At 53.9% G+C, this 20521-nt stretch overlaps 1 protein-coding gene across 1 annotated transcript in view; it reads right to left on the bottom strand.

The window, feature by feature from the left end:
* TRPV4 (transient receptor potential cation channel subfamily V member 4) overlaps positions 1-19925 on the bottom strand; it is a 34755-nt gene extending 14830 nt beyond the window's left edge. The window contains exons 1-3 of the mRNA XM_081037063.1: positions 19869-19925; positions 5760-6175; positions 2934-3106 (exon numbers count right to left, since the gene is read on the bottom strand). Of these exons, the coding sequence (XP_080893189.1) occupies positions 2934-3106; positions 5760-6145 (559 nt within the window). The 5' untranslated portion in view covers positions 6146-6175; positions 19869-19925. The remainder of the gene's footprint in view (positions 1-2933; positions 3107-5759; positions 6176-19868) is intronic.
* Between the last annotated feature and the right edge of the window lie 596 nt (positions 19926-20521).

The following is a 20521-nucleotide window of genomic DNA, read 5'->3' as shown; positions in this document are numbered from 1 at the left end:
CTATGTAAGTGGGAGAGGAGGTGCCCCAATGCTGGCCAAGGCCCTGGGGATTTTGTCCAGACACACCCACACTCAGCTCCAACCTCAAAGTGGCCTCAGTCTATTTTCTACTTATTTTCTAATTGTCAGGCAACTCGCAGCTCTTCATGCTGACATCATCATTCCCTCCCAAAACCTACTCCCAGCCTGCTTATGTCCCATGCTGAGAGGATGGTGTCCCCAGCCAGTCAAAAACCTTTGCACCACTCCTGTCCTTGTCCACCCTTCTCCCCTATATCCACTCCACCCCCAGCATGTCCTATTGATTATACCTCCTATTTCTCCAATCCCTCCTCCACTCTCCTTTTCCACTGACACCATCCTGGCCCAGCCACTGGCTCTCCCGCATGCCCAAGGCATCTGCCTGGTTCCCCCCAGTCTCTCCAGGCTTCCTTCAGTCCACATTGCAGCTGGAGTGGTCACCACAAGTACAACTCTGATCACAGTGAGCCACAGGACCTTTGCATACGCTGTTCCTTCACCCTCTTCCTGGTTCTTCTTCCCCTTTTCACCTGGTTAACTGCAACTCATTCAGACTCAAGTGTCACCTCCTTTAGGAGGCTCTCCCAGATTTTTCTGGCTAGGTCAAATCGACCAATAAAACCTCTTGTTGCTACACATTACAGTTTGCAACTGTGCATTTAGTTCAATGTCAGTCTCACCCAGGAGACTGTGAGCAACTTAAAGACAGGGTCATGTCTCCTTCACTCACCATTGTTCACCCCATGGCCTGCATGCAGCACCTGACACATAGTAGGTGCCCAATAACCATTTGTTGAGTTAATAACATTCAATGAAGGAGTAAGTTGGGTACCACAGGAATTTCCAAACCACAGGTAACCCAAAGTGGTTTATGTGGGCATGGAACTAGACCCTGGATTTCGGATTCCACAACCCCAGACCCAGGCTATAGTGGGGTGGGAGGCTGCCAGCCTAGGTCCTGGGATGAGATGCCAAGAACAGCATCTTCCCAAAAATGGGGACATGCAGTTGCATAATTCAACCACCAGGTGGCAAAGTGTCTCTGCCCACAGGAGAGGGCGGGGCGGCTGGAGTAGGGGCGTGGTCAAACTTTAGTAGTGGGTGAGCGGGAGTGTCATAGATGAGCTCTTGGGCCTCTGGCTAGAAATCCAGGCTAGATCTAGGTTTTGTGGGGACTGAGGCTTGTACAATGTGGGGGTCTTGTTTATGAAAACAAACACAATTATTAATTCAAAATTAGGTCCAGGGCATTAGGAGCCAGAGAACGCAAGTGAGGGGCCCTGAAACTTCCTTAACAGGCCTCATGGTAAATCCCCCTCTACACATTCTCTACAACTTCAAGAACACCCCCAAATCTACTTAGCGTCTCCCGCCCAAACGCATGCACAGACACACACTTGCCTGGGGGTTTCCAGCCTAGGCTAAGGGTTCCCCACTCCCTCCAGAACTCAGAAGCCAGGAGCCTTGGCAAGCCCCACATGGTGCTGCTGTGTCCACTGAAGGCACAGGCTGCATGGTCCCCGTTTCACAGGGGTTCGCTCTGCCCCAAGGCTCCCCACTTTTGCCTAACGAACTTGGGAAGCGAGGAGGGGCCGCCGTTTGGCCAGGGGTTACATCCAAGGAGATTATTCACACTGACTCCGAGACCCTCTGAGGGCAGGTAGGAGCCCCATCCTCCCCCAACGCTGTGTGTGCCCCAAACGAGGTGACATCCTCTGGCGGGGCACCACGAATGATTGTTTTTTTTATAAATCCAGTCATTTACAAATTAAAATTTTTAAAAATTTTCTGACTGCATTGATGATACTGCGTTGTATTGTTTTGGTGCTCAGAGAATCAGGTTGATAAAGGTATATGTGAAAAACATACCACAGATCCGGTCACAGATTTGGGCACTTAATTTATTTCAAATACCCTGCGCCTCGAAAAACCACCCCTCCTGACCTCCCCGAAGCTTCGACAGCCCCAAGAGAGGCTCAAGGGTAGACCACAGCCGGCCTTTCTGAGATACACCCTCCTTTGGAGCAGGGGACACAATTCTTGACATTTTATATTGATCTGTGGTGTCGTTTGGCCAGTTAATTATGGCTCACCTGGTACCTGGCACATGGTAAGTGGCTGGCTTGGGCTGAGGGGCTCACAGACCAACTTCCTGGATTTACAGGGAAGGCCTGGGGCAGTAAAGGGAACTCGTGCCTTGAGGTGGGTGTCTGGAGGCGGGACAAGGCTGGAGGCCGAGCTCTCCAGGTTGGGGGAGTCCCAGGGCTGCGGTGACTGGGGCTTCAGCCTCGCGGAGGGGAGCCAAAAGCTGGGCAGGGTGGGGCAGAGCCTAGAAGCAGAAGCAGGAACCCCGGCCCCAATGCCCTGCACCCCCCCACCCCTGAGCTCCCCTCAGAGAGAGTACAGGCTCCTTGGACCCTAGCTGCTTTGTGCTCAGCACTGTGGAATTCTCTCTTCTCAGAGGCCAGTACATGCTACTATTAGTCCCCAGTTTACAGATGAGGAAACTGAGGCTCAGAAAGGCCACACATCCCTTAAGGGGTGGAATTTAAACTGAGGTGGGTAAAATCTGCTTACCTACCATGTTTCCCCCAAAACAAGACCTAACCGGAAAATAAGCCCTAGCGTGATTTTTCAGGATGACATCCCCTGAACATAAGCCCTAATGCGTCCTTTGGAGCAAAAACTTCATACAAGACCCGTTCTTATTTTCAGGGAAATATGGTACTACACTGACCTTTTCATAAATAAAGGCTGAATAAATGAATGAATAAAGGTAACAAAGGCTCAGAGAAGTTAAGTAATATGGTAATGGACACACAGGACCAGACTCCCTAGCATTGGGGTCCTCAGTGCTCGGCTGCTCCCCGGCCCCGATTGGTCTACCCACTATCCCTGCCTGGATGGCTCACCCCGGAACTCCTCGTCAGTCAGGCGCTTCTTGTGGGTCAGCAAGAAGGGGAGCAGCCCGTCCAGGTCAGCGGTGGAGCCCCTGGACACGATGTCAAAGAGGATGGGCCGGTTGAAGACTTTGAGGACGGGGGGCGGCTGGGGTGCGGGAGCTTTAGGGCTCTGTGGCTGCTTCCTGGAGGGGGAAGGCAGGGTGATGGGAGGGCTCATCCACTGCCCACCCCACCATCCCTGAGACCCTTAGCAATGGAGGAGGGGCAGCCAGAGCTCTAGGGAGGGACCAGACTGAAAGGGAGAGACAGCTGGAGACACAAAGGAATGTTTTATCCATCACTCTCTACCTAATACCTACTATGTGCTAGATAGACACAGACAGAAACACACAAGCCTGCCTATCCATCTATCCATCCATCCTTCCATCCATCCATTCACCCTTCCATTTGTCATTTATTGAATACTTACTAAGCCAGACAGACTGAAGGAGACAAAGACAGTGAGAAAATAAAGGAGGAATACCAGACTCAAAGTCAAAGCAACTCATTCATTTATTCAACCATTCACTCATTAACTTATTCCTTCAAAAAACATTTGAGACAAAAGGGGTCATGCACAGAGGTACCTAAGCCAAGGCTCACCACACAGTAAGCACTCAATAAATGTCAGCTGGTATTACTGTTATTATTTAGCACCTACTGTGTGACTGGCACATACAGAGCTGCAGTAAGAAAGACTGGCAGAGACTGGGAGACAAGGAGAGGACAGGAGCAGAGAGTGTGCCATGACAGAGAGGAGGCAGACCGGAGGGGAAGTGGAGATGGAGGCCAGGGAAGGCTGTGGGGGAATGGGCAGTGGCCACAGGGGTCGAGAGAGCCCTCCGGTGGTGCCCAAGGAAAGGGAAAGAACTGCTCTCCTGCTGATGGGGGCACAACGACTGGTACAACCCCTAATGAGGGCACCTGTGAAGCCTACATTTGACCTGCTCCTGAAATTTGATCTTTGCTCCAGAAAAAATGAAATGAAAAGAACACCACTGCCTGAGACCTCACTAAGGTGGCCTTTGGAGTTTCTGAGGACCTCAGCTGCTCACCCACACCTCAGATCCTCCATCACCCTTCCAAAGCCCTTTGCCCTGACTATCTAGAGCCTTAAAGGAGGGGTCTGAGAGAAGGGAAGGGGAGACACGGAGCCCACCAGCTTCCAACAGGATCATGGAGGGATGGGGACACTGGAGCATTTTGCTGCCTTGGGCTTGTTGCCACCTCTGAGCAGAGGTCGTGCAGATCATTTAGTACCATCTGGGTGAGTATGAGGCCCTGTGTCCTTTCCTCCACCTGGAATGCTTTGCCCCTCTGTGTGGCTGCCCCTTCACATCCCTTAGCTTTGGATTTAAATGTTAGCTCCTCCAAGAAGCCCTCCTGGACTACCTTTCCTGTATCAGCTCCCCTCTCCCATCTCAGCACCTCCTCCAACTCGAACTATAGAGTCACATGTTTACTTCCTTGTTTATTGCCTGTCTCACCCTCCAAATGGAAGGTGCCATCTGAGTAGGGCCATATCTGGTCTGGCTCATCCCTGGAGCCCCAGGGCCAACCAACCCCACTGCCTGGCACATGGTGGGTGCTGGAAAAATATTCACTGAGTCAGTGACTCAGTGAATAAATAAAGGGGACAACTCTTGACCAAGCAAGGGCTGAGAAGGTGAATGGGCTTCATCCAAGGGCACAGAAGAATCTGGAATAAGCAAGGAGGACAAAGGAGGACCAGGTAACAACAGGACATCGCTAGACTTCAAGACAATCCTCCAGATACACACAGAGGCCTGATGGGGGTGTTTTGGGGTTCTCGTGGGTGAAAGGCTGGATAGATGACAGACGGATAGATGGGTAAATATTTGAATGAATGATGGATGGATGGATGGATGGATGGATTGCACAACTAAATGGATGGACAGGTGGAAAGATGAGTAGCTGGATGAATGGATGAGTAGCTGATGAAGGCAATAGTTGAGGAAAGGGGCTGGTTTCTAAGCCTGGGTCAATTCAGGGTACGTTAGGGACAGCAGTGTCCGGACCTAGAAAGGATCATTAACTGACCTAGTTCAGCAGGAGCAGAGGCTGGGGGCAGAGGTGACAAGCAGACTGTAAGCCCCACTCCCTCCCCTAAATTGCCAAAAGCTTGGGGAAGTCCCTGGACTCCCTACAGGATCAGGAAAGAGGGCTCAGTCTCATAAAGCAGGGGGTGTGCAGGTGACAAACACCCAGGGTCATGATGGAAACAGAACCCTAAGAGCCTGTGTTTTCAGAGTGCCACACAAACCACAGGCAGATGCTGGGAAAATGCCTTTGAGTCTGGAGTCCAGGCTGCAGGGGTCAGCTCAGCAGAACCCACTTGCGGGAGGATGGGGTCCAGACAAGGTCATCTAGGGGATTGGAGGCTCCCTGTCTAACGCATCGTTGAGATGGCCACGTGCTGTTACCACACCCAGGGACTTCTCTCCACTCTCCTTCTCTTCTTTCAGCCGGGTCTCCATAGGAGAGAAAGCGTGAATGCTTTGGAGCTTTGAACTCCCCAAGCCCCAGGAGAGCCACCAGATGCCCAGGAATGAAGGTGATACTTGGAGAAGACCCGGGAGGGGCAGCTGGGAAGTGTGCCAGCAGGAGAAGGTAGGTGGGTGGGTGGGTGGATGGATGGATGGATGGGTGGATGGGTGGATGGGTGGATGGGTGGATGGATGGATGGGTGGATGGGTGGATGGGTGGATGGGTGGATGGGTAGACAAATTCAATACAGAGGGGGAGACCATTGGCCATACAGCCAGGAATACTCACTCCATGACCTTCTTCCTCCACCGCTTGTTGTCACTAGGGTGGTGACGATAGGTGCCATAGTCAAAGAGCGAGTCCATGGGTGCCTTCTTGGGCCCAGGCACCACCGATGACTCATACAGGGTGGACTCCAGCAGGTCAATGGGGTTGGGTACCCCCTTGCGGAAGGCACCCTGGAACTTCATGCGCAGATTTGGTCGCCCATCGCCTGGGCCAGAGGGGCGACAGGCATCAGCTGGTGAGGGTGAGGGGGAGCCATCCTCCCCCTCAAATAAGTTGGCCAACGAAGAGAGGGGAAAGGCCTCCCCACCAGGTGTGCCATTCTCATCCCCGGGGGGCTCTGCCATCTCCCCAGGTCCAGTGTGGGGGCCTTCGCTGGGATCCGCCATGCTGATCCCGATTTGTCTGCACTGCTTGGCCTGCAACAGAACAGGAGGAGAGTCAGGCAGAGCCTGGCCAGTGGTGGGGGCTCCAGGAAGCCCCCTCCCACGTGGGCAAACAGCACTGCAGCCAGCTGCTTCAAAGCCACCGTTGTAATGACAGGGGTGTGGGGTAGCCACTCCCAGATGTGGTTGGCCGCCAGCCCCAGGCAGGAGCTGCAACAGGAGCCTCTTTCAGGGCCCTGGAAACGTGAGTCAGCCGCGGGTCCAGCTACCCTGGGCATTCGCTGGAGGAGAAAGGGCCTCCAAATCACACTGGGACCCCAAACCTGGAGCCTGAAGCTGACTCCTGACCAACCTAACCAGCTTTGGAGCCCCACAAAGCAGGTTTCAAACTCAGGCTCCACACTGAGCAAACGTGTGATAATGGACAAGTCAACATTCCACAGCCTCAGTCTTTCTCATCTGTAAAATGGGGCCATCAAAGCACAGTGCCTGACAGTCAGCACCTACTATCATAAAATATAACCATTAACTGCATGCCTCAGGCACAGTAGGTGCTACAAACATCCTGTGAACGCTGTGTCCCTCAGTAGTGATCCCAGAAGTCCTCAATTTCCTCACCTAGCACCATCCCTATGATCCCCATTTTCCAGACTAGGGAAGCAATGCTCCAAGACTGTAGTTGACTTCCCCCAGCCACAAACTGCTTCCAGTGCCAAGTGCCAATCCCTCCCCTCCACCCTTTGCCTGGTTAACTCCTACCCTCCTGGGTACCCAACTCAACTGTTCCTTCCTCTGGGAAGCCCTCCCTGACCGTTTGTTCACAGGATTAGTTAATTTCTTAGGCTGCTTTTGTCTTGTTCACTCCTGCATACCCAACACCTACAAGGGTGCTACAAGACAAACGACCTTACGACTAAGGTAGTTTGTTTCCATGTCTCGGATGAGGAAACAGGAGCTTCAAGAAAGACAGTCACAGCTTAGAGGGAGAAGAGCTGGACTTGAACATAGGTCTCTCTGGTTCCAGGCCCAACGTTCAGCCCCGAACAAGGGCAGGGAGGGGCAAGACCCGGCTGGCTGGCTGGTAGCCCCCTGCCCTCTGCAGCAAGCTGCTGGGCAGGTGGGGCTGGGCACCGAGGGCGAGTTGCCTGGAACTCCCCAGGCCACCCAGGCTGTAGGGAGATGTCTGAGAAGCTCTCTTTTCTATGTCTGCCTCCTGCCCGACACATTAGCAGAGGAACAAATAAAGACAGGTTCCCACTTTGTTTGTTCTGTGGCTGCCAGGAAGGAAGGCTTGGGCCAGAGAGGAGTGGGGGGCACTGCCAGAGGCCTCTCTTGGTGCGCTCAGCAGGGCACACACATGTCATTGCTCTGTCCAGGGACTGGTCCCACTCGGCACCAGTGTGGAAGGGGAGCCTGGACTTTACAGTCATTCCGGCCTGGATTCTAACCTCAGCTCTGCCATTTACCTATTATTTAGCTACCTGAGCCTCAGTTTCCTCGTCTGTGAAGTGGGTACAATTGTAGTAGCTTTTTCATAGGTTTGTGGGAAGAATTAAATGAGATCAGGCACGTCCATTGCTGACCTTGGGATTAAATTGTGAGCTGTCAGTGATTCTAATCAAAGGAAGAGGGAAAGGTTAGGAGCACAGGTTCTGAAATCAGATATACATGGTTCTTTCCTGGCCATGGTAACTAGCAGCTGTGTGATCTTGGGCAAATCACTTCCTCTCTCTGGGCCTTGGTTTTCCTACCTGTAAAACTGGGGTGACCACACCTCCTGCTAGTGCTAGAGTTCTTGGGAGATACCAGTGACTTCAGGAATTTGAAGCACCCACTCAGTGCTGGTACCTAGTAAGACCACAGAAGACAATAGCTCCCGTCCACCTGCCAGATGGGAGAGGGAGACCTGGATCCTCGGCCACTAGTAGCTGCTTGCATGAGTTTGGGCTTTGTTCTGCAGGAATGAGGGGCATGTTGAGGCAGGGAGGGGTATCTGTTGGAGGTACAGGCATTGAGGGGGGGGAATTAGACTACCCTGGACACAGCCCTGTCTGCCTCATTGGGGACGCCAGGGTGAGGGGGAGAGGAGGCATTGGGCACATGACTCTGCTGTTAACACCCTCCTAATTACAGCACCCCTTCCCAAGTCGCCCCTTCCCCCACTGGGGCAGGACTTAATGGACACTCCCCAGCTCAGGGAGCTCCCAAGGCCAGAGGGAGCAGCCAGGAGGGCCAGATAGCACGCAGGGTTTCTGGGGGCTCCACTACTGTGGGTCTAAAGTAGCTAGCCTGGGGTTCAAATCCCCTCCCAGCCACTTACTCATGGTTCATAGCCTTGGGCAAGGCCCACGGTGATCATTATTGGCATTTTAATTATGATGAAATAATAATTATGAAATGCACATCCATCGTCATCAGGATTATGTTGGTCTCACTCTGTGCCAGGCACCAGCCTACGTGCTTCACACTGTGCTCTCGCCCAATCCCCACTGCAACCCTAGACCAGTGGTTCCCAGTGGGGGCCATTCTGCTCCCCAGGAACACTGGGCAGTGTCGGGGGACATGTTTGGTTGTCACACTGTGCAGGGGAGAGAGGGCTACTGGCCTCTCGTGGGCCAAGGCCAGGAATGTTGTTAAACATCTTACAATGCAAGGACAGTCCCCATCACAAGGAATGATCCAGTCCAAAGGTCAATAGTGCTGAGGCTGGAAAACCTGCCCTGCAGGTCGGCACTGCTGCAATTCCCATTTTACAGAGGAGAAAATGGAGGCTCAGACAGGGTAAGTGCCTTGCCTGAGGCCACACAGCAGGTTAGCAACAGAGCCAGGATTCTAATCTGGGCAGCTGGCCCAGATCCGTTGACTGGGCACACAGCCTGAGTGCCAGGCGCCATGCTGAGCCCTTACAGTATCTTGTTCAAGCTGCACAACAGCCCTGGGCGGTAAGGGTTATTACTACCAGCCCATGCTAATCTCTCAGAGCCTCAGTTTCCCTACCTAAAAGGAGGGTTGCAATAACAGCATCCATCCTGTAGAACTGCTGGACATAAGGCAGGTCAGGTGTCTCTTGGGTACCTATTAAGCCCTTGAAAAATGCCTTATTCACCATCAGCACCCTTATGCCCTCCTTACCCCCCTTCCTATGCACATATAGGTAATACTACAGCCTGGCATTCATGACCACGTTAAAATTCACCAAATTCCCAGCCATGCCCTCAGTTCATCCTCCCAAGTCTGGTGAGCAAAGCTGGGCTGCTGCTCTCGTTGAATAGCTGAGGAAACTGAGGCTCTGAGAGGCCACCCAGGAGCAAATGGCCTCTGGATCCTAACCCTGGATTCCTTCCACACCACACCACCCACGCATGTGTACACACCAGTGCACACGTGTACACACACACACACACACACACACACACACACACACTGCACGGTGGCAATTCCCTCCCCACACACTGCCCTGCTCTCTGTGGTCGGGGAAAGAGTTCCTCCCTGTTCTAATTTGCCCTGGAGGCTGTAATTACACATTCCAAACACTTGCCAGACTTAGGAGGGAAGGAGGGAGACAGCTGGGGGAGAGGCAGAGTCCTCGGGCTTCTCCTCGGCCTGTGAGCGTCCTGTGTGCTTCTTCGTGGCACCAGGCAAGCGTCAGGGGTTCCATCACAGACGTTTACATGAGTGTCGACACCCCCATACACGCTGTGTCACCACTGCATTCATTTAAAGCAGTGGATTTCAAATGTTTTTGTTTTAGGCGTCCAAACCCTGTGTTTGAATATACATCTACGCTAGACTGTGGTCCATGCACAGATAATAGTTGTGGCAGGATGGACGGAAGGGAGGATCTGAATCTCAGGGCCCAAGGAGCAAGATTAGAAACCATTAGTCTATTCATTTATCCGACAAGAATTTATTGAGCAACTACTGTGTGCCAGGTACTGGGGACACAGACGGGAGCAAGACAGATCCCTGCTCTCCTGGGGCGGGGACCTTCTGACAGGGAAACGGAGTCAACAGCCAGACAAAGCAAGAAGCAGTCATATCTGGAGGTGTTGAAAGCTGTGTAGACCAGAGGGCTCGGGAGAGGCTGAGTTAAGAGGTGCAGGGGTTCCCGAGCAAGGTGAGGAGATACAGGGCTGAGCCAGAGTCCCCAAGAGTTCCTCTCTGCCCTGACAGGCTCCACGATCTCTAAGAACAGGGCCATCCGGAAGGTCACACATTCTGTTCTGATGGCCCCTGGGGACTCAGTCAGGGCAGCCAAATCCACTCCTCACCTGGCGGGAGCTGGTGGGGCATGGAAAGAGTGAGCATTTTGACGTCAGACAGATCATGAGGTAGACTCCCAGGCCCTTTGCTCATTAGCTGGGCGAGCTTGAGCAAGTTACTCAGCTTCTCTGAGCCTCACTTTTCTCACCTACCGGTGGGGATCTTAATGGGGTTATTGTGAGAATTCTACAAATTGAGTCAAGCATCTGGCACAAAGGAAGGCGTCAGTAAACAGCAAATTGCATGACTAAGTGAATGACAGGTGCCTTCTCTCTGAGAATCCTGGATTCAACTGGGGATGAGGGAGTCTGCGGCTCCACGCCCCCGGCCCGCCCCCCACTGTGCAGGGTGGAAGGGCCCACCCTTACCTCACCAGTACCCACCCACCCCTGCAGCTTTGCCTGATCTCATGGAAACCCTGGCACACACTTGTCAAATCCCATCCTCCTGATTACATGACCAAGGAAAGCTGCTTAAATCTGGGGACAAGTTTGGGCATGTGGGGGCTGTTCCACCCCAGGAGGAAGAATTCCAGGGAGCTGGTGTTTCCTGGTTCCCTCCCTCCTGGGATTAATTCACTCCAACAGGCAACCGCTGAGTGCCACCTGTTTGCAAGGCACCCAAGGGGAACATAAAGAGTGGAAGCTCATGAAAGTCTAGGAAGGAAGGCAGATGGCTTTTCCCCACGGGGCCTACCTGGCACTCTTCCTCCACTGGCTGGCTCCCTTTCTTGAGGTCTCATTTTTTTTATATATATGGATAAACCCTACCAGGTTGAGGATTTTTTTTTTTTTTTGGGAAATATTGGAGAACAGTGTGTTTCTCCAAGGGCCCATCAGTTCCAAGTAGTGGTCCTTCAATCTAGTTGTGGAGGACGCAGCTCAGCTCCAAGTCTAGTTGCCATTTTCAATCTTTAGTTGCAAGGAGTGCAGCCCAACATCCCATGCGGGAATCGAATTGGCAACCTTGATGTTGAGAGCTCCGTGCTCTAACCATCGGAGCCATCCAGCCGCCCCTCTTCGGGTCTCATTTTAACCAACACTCCCTGTGTAAAGCCTTCCTGACCTCCCAGTTGTTCACTTTCAGAGCAACATGTGTCTCCCTTTAGAGCAGTTTCCACGATTTACATTTTTATTATTCTTTTATTTATCTTTTCTCTTCTCCTCTAGAAGTTTAGTTCCACGAGGTAGGGTCCATTTTGGGTCTGCTGTCCCCCCAGCATTTAGCACTGTGCCGAGGCAGAAAAGGACATTAAAAAAAAACAGTTGCTTTCTTACACTCTAGGACCAGGGGCCTCTGACGGTCCAGGGTACAGGTGGGGACAAGTGACACTCATCCTGATGGGGACAGGGAAAGGCTGCAAGGAGGAGGGGTGATGGGCTGGGGCTTGACAACAAGAAGTAGACAGGAGGGCAGAGGAGACAGCAGGTCAAAGTGTGGGGTTGAGACAGTGCAGGGGGCATTGAGGGATGGTGTGGCCTGTCGCCAGGTGAGAAGAAAGGTTCAGGAAGGAAGACAGGTGAGTGGGTTGGGAGGGGGCAGGCAGACGGCGGGGGTGGGTTGGGGGTGGCGGGGAGAAGGTCTGGGGCTCTCAGACAGACCCAGTACACTTCCTCCTTCCTCGTCCCCCTCTCCTGGGGCTCCTTGTCCACCCTGTGAACCCCCAGCTTCCTGCGGAATCAACATGATCGTGAGTGCCTGGCATTCCAGGTCAGTTTGGGAGAGATGGGGTGGGCGGGGAAGGCACTAGGAGGATAGGACCCTGAGATCTGCTGGTGCTGGAGAGAAAACACCAGGCCCGTCCAACACCCCCATCTTCCAGGGGAGGCCACTGAGGCTCAGAGAGGTCGAGTCACTCGTCCAGTGTGCCCAGCTCCTGAGAGGGGTGAGCAGGATTCGGACCCGTGTGGCCCCAGGACCTGTGTCTTGCATGGATACTTTACAACAACAGGGGACTCGAGAAGGGAAGGGTGGAAAGAGGGGGTGGAGGAAGTAGAACAGGGTAGGTGGTGGGGACCATGGCCCTGGAGACAGACTGACTGCCAACTCACGAGCTACGTGACCCTGGGGAAGTACCTGGCCTTCCCGTGCCTCAGTTTCCTCACCTGTAAATGGAGATGATCCCAGCACCCACCCCAGGGGACTGTTTTGAGGGTTAAATGAGATAGTGTGTGACACACTGAGCCCAGTGCCTGGCAGAGCGCATGTACTCAGCGAAAAATGGCTCTTATTAGCGTCATCGTTATCATATTATTATTTTTATTAGACGATGGGTGAACAAACCGACTGAGGACCAGGGAGAGTGGAGTGGCTGGGCCCAGAGACTGGGATCCGGCCACCACCTTGGAGCAGCCACCGCTGGAAGCAGCCGGCTGGGAGCTCAGCCCCTTGGCCAAATGAAACCTCCTGCCTGCCAGGTTCCCTGACCAGCGGCAGCAGCAGGGGGCATCGTGCCATGCCGGGCACCTTCCCAGGCCAGCCTGTATTTACCTAGCAGATCTCAGCCTAGCCTACTTCCTGTTTGCTGCACAGTGGCTGCCTGTCCAGGGTAGACAGAGCCCCAGTGTCCTGTCGGGTCCCCTTACCCAGGAAGGTGCCCCCCTCAGACTCACACCGCCTAGACGGGGCAGGGTTGGGGTGACTCACTGGGCCCACAGAGGGCAAGGCTAGTGTGGCCACAGCACAGACTCGGTCATTCTGCAGGCCCCTGGTTGGAGGGCTTCTGACAATGCACACAAATACTGCCCCCTCCCAAGCTTCCAGGGGCACCCACGCGTGGCCAAGCCCCAGGGTGGGAGCCACCGGGAGGCAGTGTGGCTCAATGGTTTAAGGGTACATGCGCACCATGCAACCCTAAGGCCACATATGATAGGATTCCATTGACATGAAATGTCCAGCACAGGCAAATCCAGAGACAGAAAGCAGATGTGTGGTTGCCAGGGGCTGCGTGGAGAGGGGAGTGGAGGGTAATGACTGATAAGGGGTATGAGGTTCCTTTCTGGGGCGATGAAAACGTTCTGGAACTAGATAGAGATGATATCTGTACAACGCTGAATACACTAAAAAATCACTGAATTGTACACTTTGAAAGGGTGAGTTGTATGGTATGAGAATTAGTCCCCATAACCCTTCCCGCCTCAGTGTCCTTGGGCAAGGGGCCCCCCCTCCCTCAGCCTCAGTTTCCTCAGAGACACATGGGAACATCATGAGGATTAAACACACGTAAAGGGTCTGGCACACAGCAGGGGCTCAAGGACATGATGTCCCTGCCCCAAGAGGCTCCCGCTGCTTCTTCCCCTGCCTCCCCCCTCCCGTCAGAGCACAGCCCCGGGAGTCACCCTCTCAGGCTCAGTCAGTCCCTCTGGGAGTGCCATGCTACTCAGCTCCAGCCAGGAGGAGGGAGGCCTCGGAACCTTAGGAGTCCCTTCTCCCTGGCCTATCCCCTCTCCTGGAGGACAGTCCCAGCCACAAATGGTGGCTGCTGTCTGATTGTCAACATTCCCTCAATTTACACCTTGGGAGACGGGGCCCAGAGAGGGCAGGGCACAGCGTGCAGGGGCCCAGACTTCCTGGCTCCAAGGCCAGGCTCGTGACTGCTAGGAGAAAGGGTTTTCTCACTTCCTCATTTCCATCTCTTGCCACCTCTAGGAGGCTGTCAGGACAGGCACTGGCCCATTTCCCAGCTGGGAGGCTGAGGCCCAGAGGGCACAGAACACCCACCCACCCATACATACACCCCTCCACCTCATTCCCACATGCAAAACCCCAAGGTGAGCACATCAACAGACACCGTGGAATGAATGCATCGGGCGGGCGGGAGCCGAGGAAGAGAGCCCGAGGCAGCAGAAAACCAGTTTGAGGTCCTCCCTCCACCCCAGCCTGCTTCACCACCAGCCTATGCCAACAGCAGGCTGCTGTCTATGGTTAACTGCCTAGAATTAGGGCTAAGGCCAGTGCCTGAAGTTCCACCATCAGCAGTGCCTGCCCTCATTGGTACATTTCACACAGCACCTTCTATCTGTCTTAATCCAAATAATAACTCTAGAAGTTAGATACTATTATCTCCATTCCCAGATGAATAGACTGACTCCGGGAGAATGGAGGTGGGAACTGACATTTATCCAACACCTATCAGGCTCCAAGCACTTACACATTTACCTCCCATCTGAGGTAGGCATTACTGTTATCCCATTTCACAGATGAGCAAACTGAGGCTCAGAGAGACCAAGAGACCCAGCAGAGGTCACTGCTCAGCAGGAAGGGAATGTGGCTAGTATTCCAACCATCTGCTTTTAAACCCATTTGAGTTCATCCCTTTGGGGTCTCCCTTCTAAAATGCCATGCCCCTTGGAACTCACGGGACAGCTGGCACAGTGGTGAGGAGCTGAGATGCTACAGCCAAACAGACTTGGAATTTGAATCTTGGCTTTGCCACTTAGTAGCTGTGTGACCCCAGGCAGATCACTTCACCTCTCTGAGCCAGTCTACTTATTTCTAAAATGGAATGAATTACAGCACCCACCACTGGGTTGCTTGGTTATTGTGGGTTGCTTGGTTATTGTTACTGGGGACTCTTTGGTCCGAAACAGAAGAGGGCTCTGCCTTCCTGGAGTTTGCGTCCATGTTCCCATTATTCCAAATTCAGTTTGTTTGGGCATTATAAAGTGCAGCCCAAACAAACTGAGTGTGGAATAATGGGAACATGGACACAGCTCTAGGAGGGCAGGGCCCTCTTCTGTTTCGGTCACCAATGAGTCCCCAATGCCTAGAACAAGGCGTGGCACATAGTAGCGCTCAAGATATACCCAGTCAATGAATCAATGAATGAACGAACGCATGGATACAAATGAAAGGAATCAAGATAAGCTTAGTCATTCTCCCTAGGGCAGACAAATCTCCAAAGCTGAACCTCTACACAACGAACTAGCTAACTTCCTCCCTCCCGTTCTCTAATACATAATTTACTGAGCACCTATTATGAGACCCAGCACTCCCCTGAGAGGGCAACAGGTATCAAGAGTCCATTTTGCAGATAAAGAAAGTGAGGCTCAGAGAGGCCAGGACACTTGCCCAAGCTCACTCAGTCTCGGAGCCAGAGCCTGAATCTGAGCAGGTGGTTTCTTCTGATGCCCTGCCTTGTTGATCTGTCTGTTCAATCACTCATTCCTTTCTTCCTTTCATTCATTCACTCTGTCTACAGGTATGCCTGAACCCCTTCCCAGTGCCACAGGAAGGCAGGAGTGAATCAGGTTGACAGGTCCCCACCTGAGGTCAGTTGGCCCACGGGGATCTCCCCTGAGCCTGTGGGGTCCATCCAGGGTGTATGTTGGAATAATTCCTCCCCCCTGCTGACACACACACACAGAGCTGTCCCAGAAGGTGGTCAGCCCTCCTGGTCAGCTGGGTGGAACCCAGGCCACTCCACCCTCAGGAAAAACAGGCTCCTAGTGAGACTGAGCAGCCCTTTGTGTGGGGGGCAGGCAGGGCGGGCGGCAGGGAAGGGCAGCTGTTACTCACCACTGAAGAAAAATAAGAGTATTCCCATTTGGTCAATGGCCTGCCTGTCACTCCCTTCTCCTGCCTCACCTCCTGTGGACTTTCCTATTCCCTGATCTCATCTGGAGCAGACTTGCAAGCATTTATGGAGCACCTCCTATGCCCCTGGCATGGTCTCTGTGACCCACCCTCACTGATGAGAAAACCTGCTCAGAGAGGTGGAGTGGGGTGACCTCCTAGGGGGTCACACAGCCAGCAGTGACCAGGGCTCGGGACAGAGAGGGGAAGCTGATGATCAGGAAAGGACTGAGATGGAAAGGAAGTTGAAGTCACAGTGAAAATGAGGGCCTGGTCTCCCTTCCTCATTTTTGCCAGCCAGGGTGCCAGCTCTCGGGATCCAAGGGCACCCAATGCAGGGGCTTTCCAGGGAGTGCCCAAATCCCCCTCACGCCAGTAGAGTTCTGACTTCCAGCAAACCCCAGATGGTAGACCCAGGAACAGAGAGGTTAACCTACTTCCTGATGTAACACAGCAGTGAGTAACAGAGCTGAAATGTGAACAGAGGTGGGTCAGACTCCAAGAGGGGTGAGTCCAAGGTGGCTTTCCAAGAAGGAAGCTAAGCTGGCCACTGGGCTTTTCAGACACCCAATTGGACCGCAGTCACTCAGATCTGGCTTCCAGGTCCAGCTCTGCCATGAACCAGTGAGTGGGACAACCATGCATTAATTGATTTTCATCTGAGTCTGTTTTCTCAGCTGTAAAATGGGAGTCAGCCTTCCTGCCCCTGCCCACCTCCAGCGGGGGCGAGGTTATGACACCACTGAAATGATCATCGGGCACTAGACATTGGTTATAAACTAAAGAGTGATGTGCTGGAGACAGTCCACAACCAGCCCACGAAGCAGGCACTACCATAACCCCATTTTACAGACAAGGAAACTGAGGCCCTGGGAACTGGCATTTGAACCAGGTAGCCCGGCTCCAGCCAGCCATAGTTTTTAACGCATTAAATCAGGAAAGTAGGAAACGTTGATGGCTCCTGGCACTCAGTTGCTGCCTGTAAATATTTCATGGCTGAAAAGGCATCATCCTTTGTCCAAATACAAGTCTAGCTTTGCCTCTGCTACTTTCCGCTCGCCTGCCTGGCACGGAGGGGCTCTCAGCGGGTGCCCTAGGGATGAGCCAGAGGAAAACACTCCCTGGAAAAGGCCAGGGGACAGGGTGAGGAAACCCTGTCTGTGTGCCTTGACTGTCCCTGCAAAGTGGGAGCTGAGAGCCCCATTTAGGGGTCGGGGAGGTGAGGCTGTGTGAAATAGAATTTATTGTACACATGAGATGTGCTGGCTGGGCCAGCCGGCTGCTGAGAGCCCCATTTGAAAGATGAGAAAACTGAGGCTGAGAGAGGCCAGCTCACTTGCCCGAGCTCCCTGGTGAAGGTGCAGCAGGCCTGTCTGAGTAGTTCCGGTTCTTATCTCTGTACTACAGAGCATCTTCCCCACGACTCCAGGGACAGGCCACTTTCGAAGTAAAGGGCATGGATTTTGAAATTAGACTAATGGAGTTCCAATCCCAGCTCTGCCTCTTCCCAACTAAGAGACTCTGGGCAAGCGACTTCACTGCTCCGACCTCAGTTTTGCTCTCAAAAACGGTTACAATCATCGTTTTGTATCCAAATGTGCTAAGAGTGTTTGGCTCCGTGCCTGGCACATAGTAAGTGCTCACTAAAGGCTCACTCCCGTCATCACGACCGCTAATACAGCCCAGCGTTGGCGGAAGCCAGACAGAACCTTGCACCCAGAGTTCGAACAGCAGCCCAGGACCACAGGTATCTCAAGAGATCTGAATTAATCTTTAACAGGTGAACTCTACTCCAAATTAGCGATGCAGAGCATTCCAGAGGTCAGGCTGGCATGAAATGTTCCCTTGGCTCGCCAGATCCTGTGTGTGACAAGAAAAGGAGCTGTTCCCTGGGTCCCTAGGATTTGGGGAGGGGGCTGGAATGTCCTTCCTGGAGTCAAATGGGGGGGGGGAACTGAGCTGAGGCCAACAGTAGGTCAGGGGCTTGTGAGGGGTAGAGCAGCCAACTACATGTGGGCCACACACACACACCCTCCCTTCCAGGAGCAGACGAGGAAGCTCAGCGAACTCAGGCCCTCTCTAAATGATGTGTTAGTCACTCAACAGGGCAACAGAGATTTACTGAGCAGCTACTATGTGCCAGGCACAGTGAGGCCAACCTTGTGTGTTTCTCTCCCTCCTACATCTCCTTCCTACGCCCCTCTCCAATCCCCATCTCACACCTAGATAACGTCCCCAGCCTGCAGCCTGGCCTCCCCACCTGGCCCCCACTCTGCAGCCAGATGGACCTTTCCAGACCACACATCCTGCATGACCCTCCCAGCCTGGACTTTTAGGGCTTCTGGGTCTGACCTAGCCCCTGTCTATCTGATCCCTGCCCTTCCTGTTCACATCACCCACACTCCAAAAGAAACGATTTCTCAGCTCTACAAACTCCAGGTTTACTCTCACCAACTTATTCCACTTCCAAATGACCCCACCTGGTTTTTACAGACGTGAACCTGACTGGCCCATGTGCCATTTGCCATCTGTTTGGGGAGTCCCCACCCTGATTTACCAAAAAAGGTGGGAAAGAGGGGTCCCCTTTCTGGTTCCCACCATTATTCAAACAGAATGAACTAGAGAAACGTGAAAATGGCCAGTTATCGTTTTTCACGCCCTTCCCTTAAGATGTTTGGGGCAACCACCACCACACAAGCACCATAATGGTGAACGCTGAGCTCTGCGTGTGTGCCAGGCACTGCACAAGGCACCTCACAGGTCACCCACCCTTGCGACAGCCCTGGGGGTGGGTCACCCCATGCTACCCCCATTTTACAGATGACCTGTCCCACAGACAGCGAAGGGTCAAGCTCAAGGTCACTCAGTAGTGGGGTGGCAGAGCAGGGTCTGGGCTCACACAGGCCCCACTTTTAACCTCGCAGATGACCCAGTCCTGATCCTTCTACCTGACCTCTCTAAACAGGGACACCTCTTCATCCTCCTCTGAAGGCAGCCACCGAATTACCCGCCTGTTCCTGCCCCAGAGCCAAAGTGGCAAAACAAATCCTTGAGTAATTCTCAGCATCCCAGAACAAATCTCACTCATGACATCTGCTTAGAATTTCAGGGGTTCACACCCCCACCCACTCCCACACCCAAGGCCCTTGTTGTAGTCACTGAGCCAGAACAGCCACGGGCCCACCCCTCCCCCATCACTTCCAGGGCAACCCGTAGGTGCGAGGTGGGGAGGGCTTTGGAGCTGGACAGCCCTGGGTTGAAATTCCACTTGGCTGCACCCCAGACCTGAGCCTCAGTTTCCTCATCTGCAAAATGGATGGTGTAAGTAGCTCAAGCAACGTGTCTGTAGTTGGTGTCTCCCCGCAAGTGGGGAGTGTGGGACGTCTCTCCCTGTCCTTGGGGACCTCTGGAGAGTCCACAGCAAAGCTGGAGGTTAAAGATTTTCCTGGCTCTTGGGGGAAGAGCCATCTCTCTGGGACTCAGTAACTAAAGGCAGCCTTTGTAAGTTCGATTCCCAATTCCCTCCAGCTTGCTTGGAGACCCAGGGCCAACCTCAGGGTCCCATCTCCCTGTTCCAAGCACCCCCAAATGGGGGTGACCCCCAAAGGTGGGCTGCCGAGCCTCCTGCCTGTGGTTCCTTAGCTTGGGTCCCTGGCCCCGGGACCTCCCTTCCCCGGACCTGCAACCCCAGGGCCCACGCTGGCGCCCATTTCACAGGTGATAAAACTGAACCCAAGGGGAAGTGGTGCCCAGCCCAAGGGCACCCAGCGGCTCTCCGCGCCTCCAGCGCTCCCAGAGAACCTTTGGAGCCTCTGCGACGTTCCCAGGAGCGCGAGGGGACCTCGCTGGGCCGCTCCTCCCCTGCCCCGCGGACCCGGCCCGCACTCACCTCCGGGACGGCGCGGCGCCGGCGGCCGGGAGCGCAGCGCTTCCTGAATGCCGGCGGCCGGCTGCGCGCCCGCCCGCCCGCCGCGTCCCGCCTCCCCGGCTCAGGTTCCAGGCCGCGCACCGCCCCTGGGCCTGCAGCCCGCCCACCCCGCCGCCCGCCGGCCCGCGCAGCGCGGAAGGTGACCCGCGGCCCCTGCGCCCACTCCTCCGCTGGGGTCCGCCGCCTCGCGGGGAGCCTCCCAAGAGCCTCAGTTTCCTTACCTGGAAAACGGGCATCATGATCCCTGGATAGAGGTGGAAAGAGCTCTGGTTGGAATCCTGAGATTTTGGGCTCCTGACTTGACCACCCCGGCTCTGCTTGCTCATCCGTTAATGTAGCCACGCATCTGCTCATTCATTCATTCATTCATTCATTCATTCAGGGGGGAGCTGGGTTAGCTCCGCTGAGGCTGAAGGCTCACGCCTCATCCCCCTAACTGTGGAGAAGAGTAAGCACCGTGTTGTTTTCCTTTAATTTGAGAAGAGCCTGTCTATACAATGGGCCCCAGACTAGTTCTGCCCATTACTTGTGCTTCCCAACCTGGCCCAGCCCCCAGCCCCAGCCAGGAATGCCTCCAGCAGGCGGACTTTCCATCAGGGGTCAGGAAGGTGGAG

The sequence above is a fragment of the Rhinolophus hipposideros genome (genome assembly GCF_964194185.1).
Source record: "Rhinolophus hipposideros genome assembly, chromosome: 24".
Classification (NCBI taxonomy): Eukaryota; Metazoa; Chordata; class Mammalia; order Chiroptera; family Rhinolophidae; genus Rhinolophus; species Rhinolophus hipposideros.
Note: the sequence above shows the minus strand (reverse complement) of the source record. Positions and strands in the feature narration are given on the sequence as shown.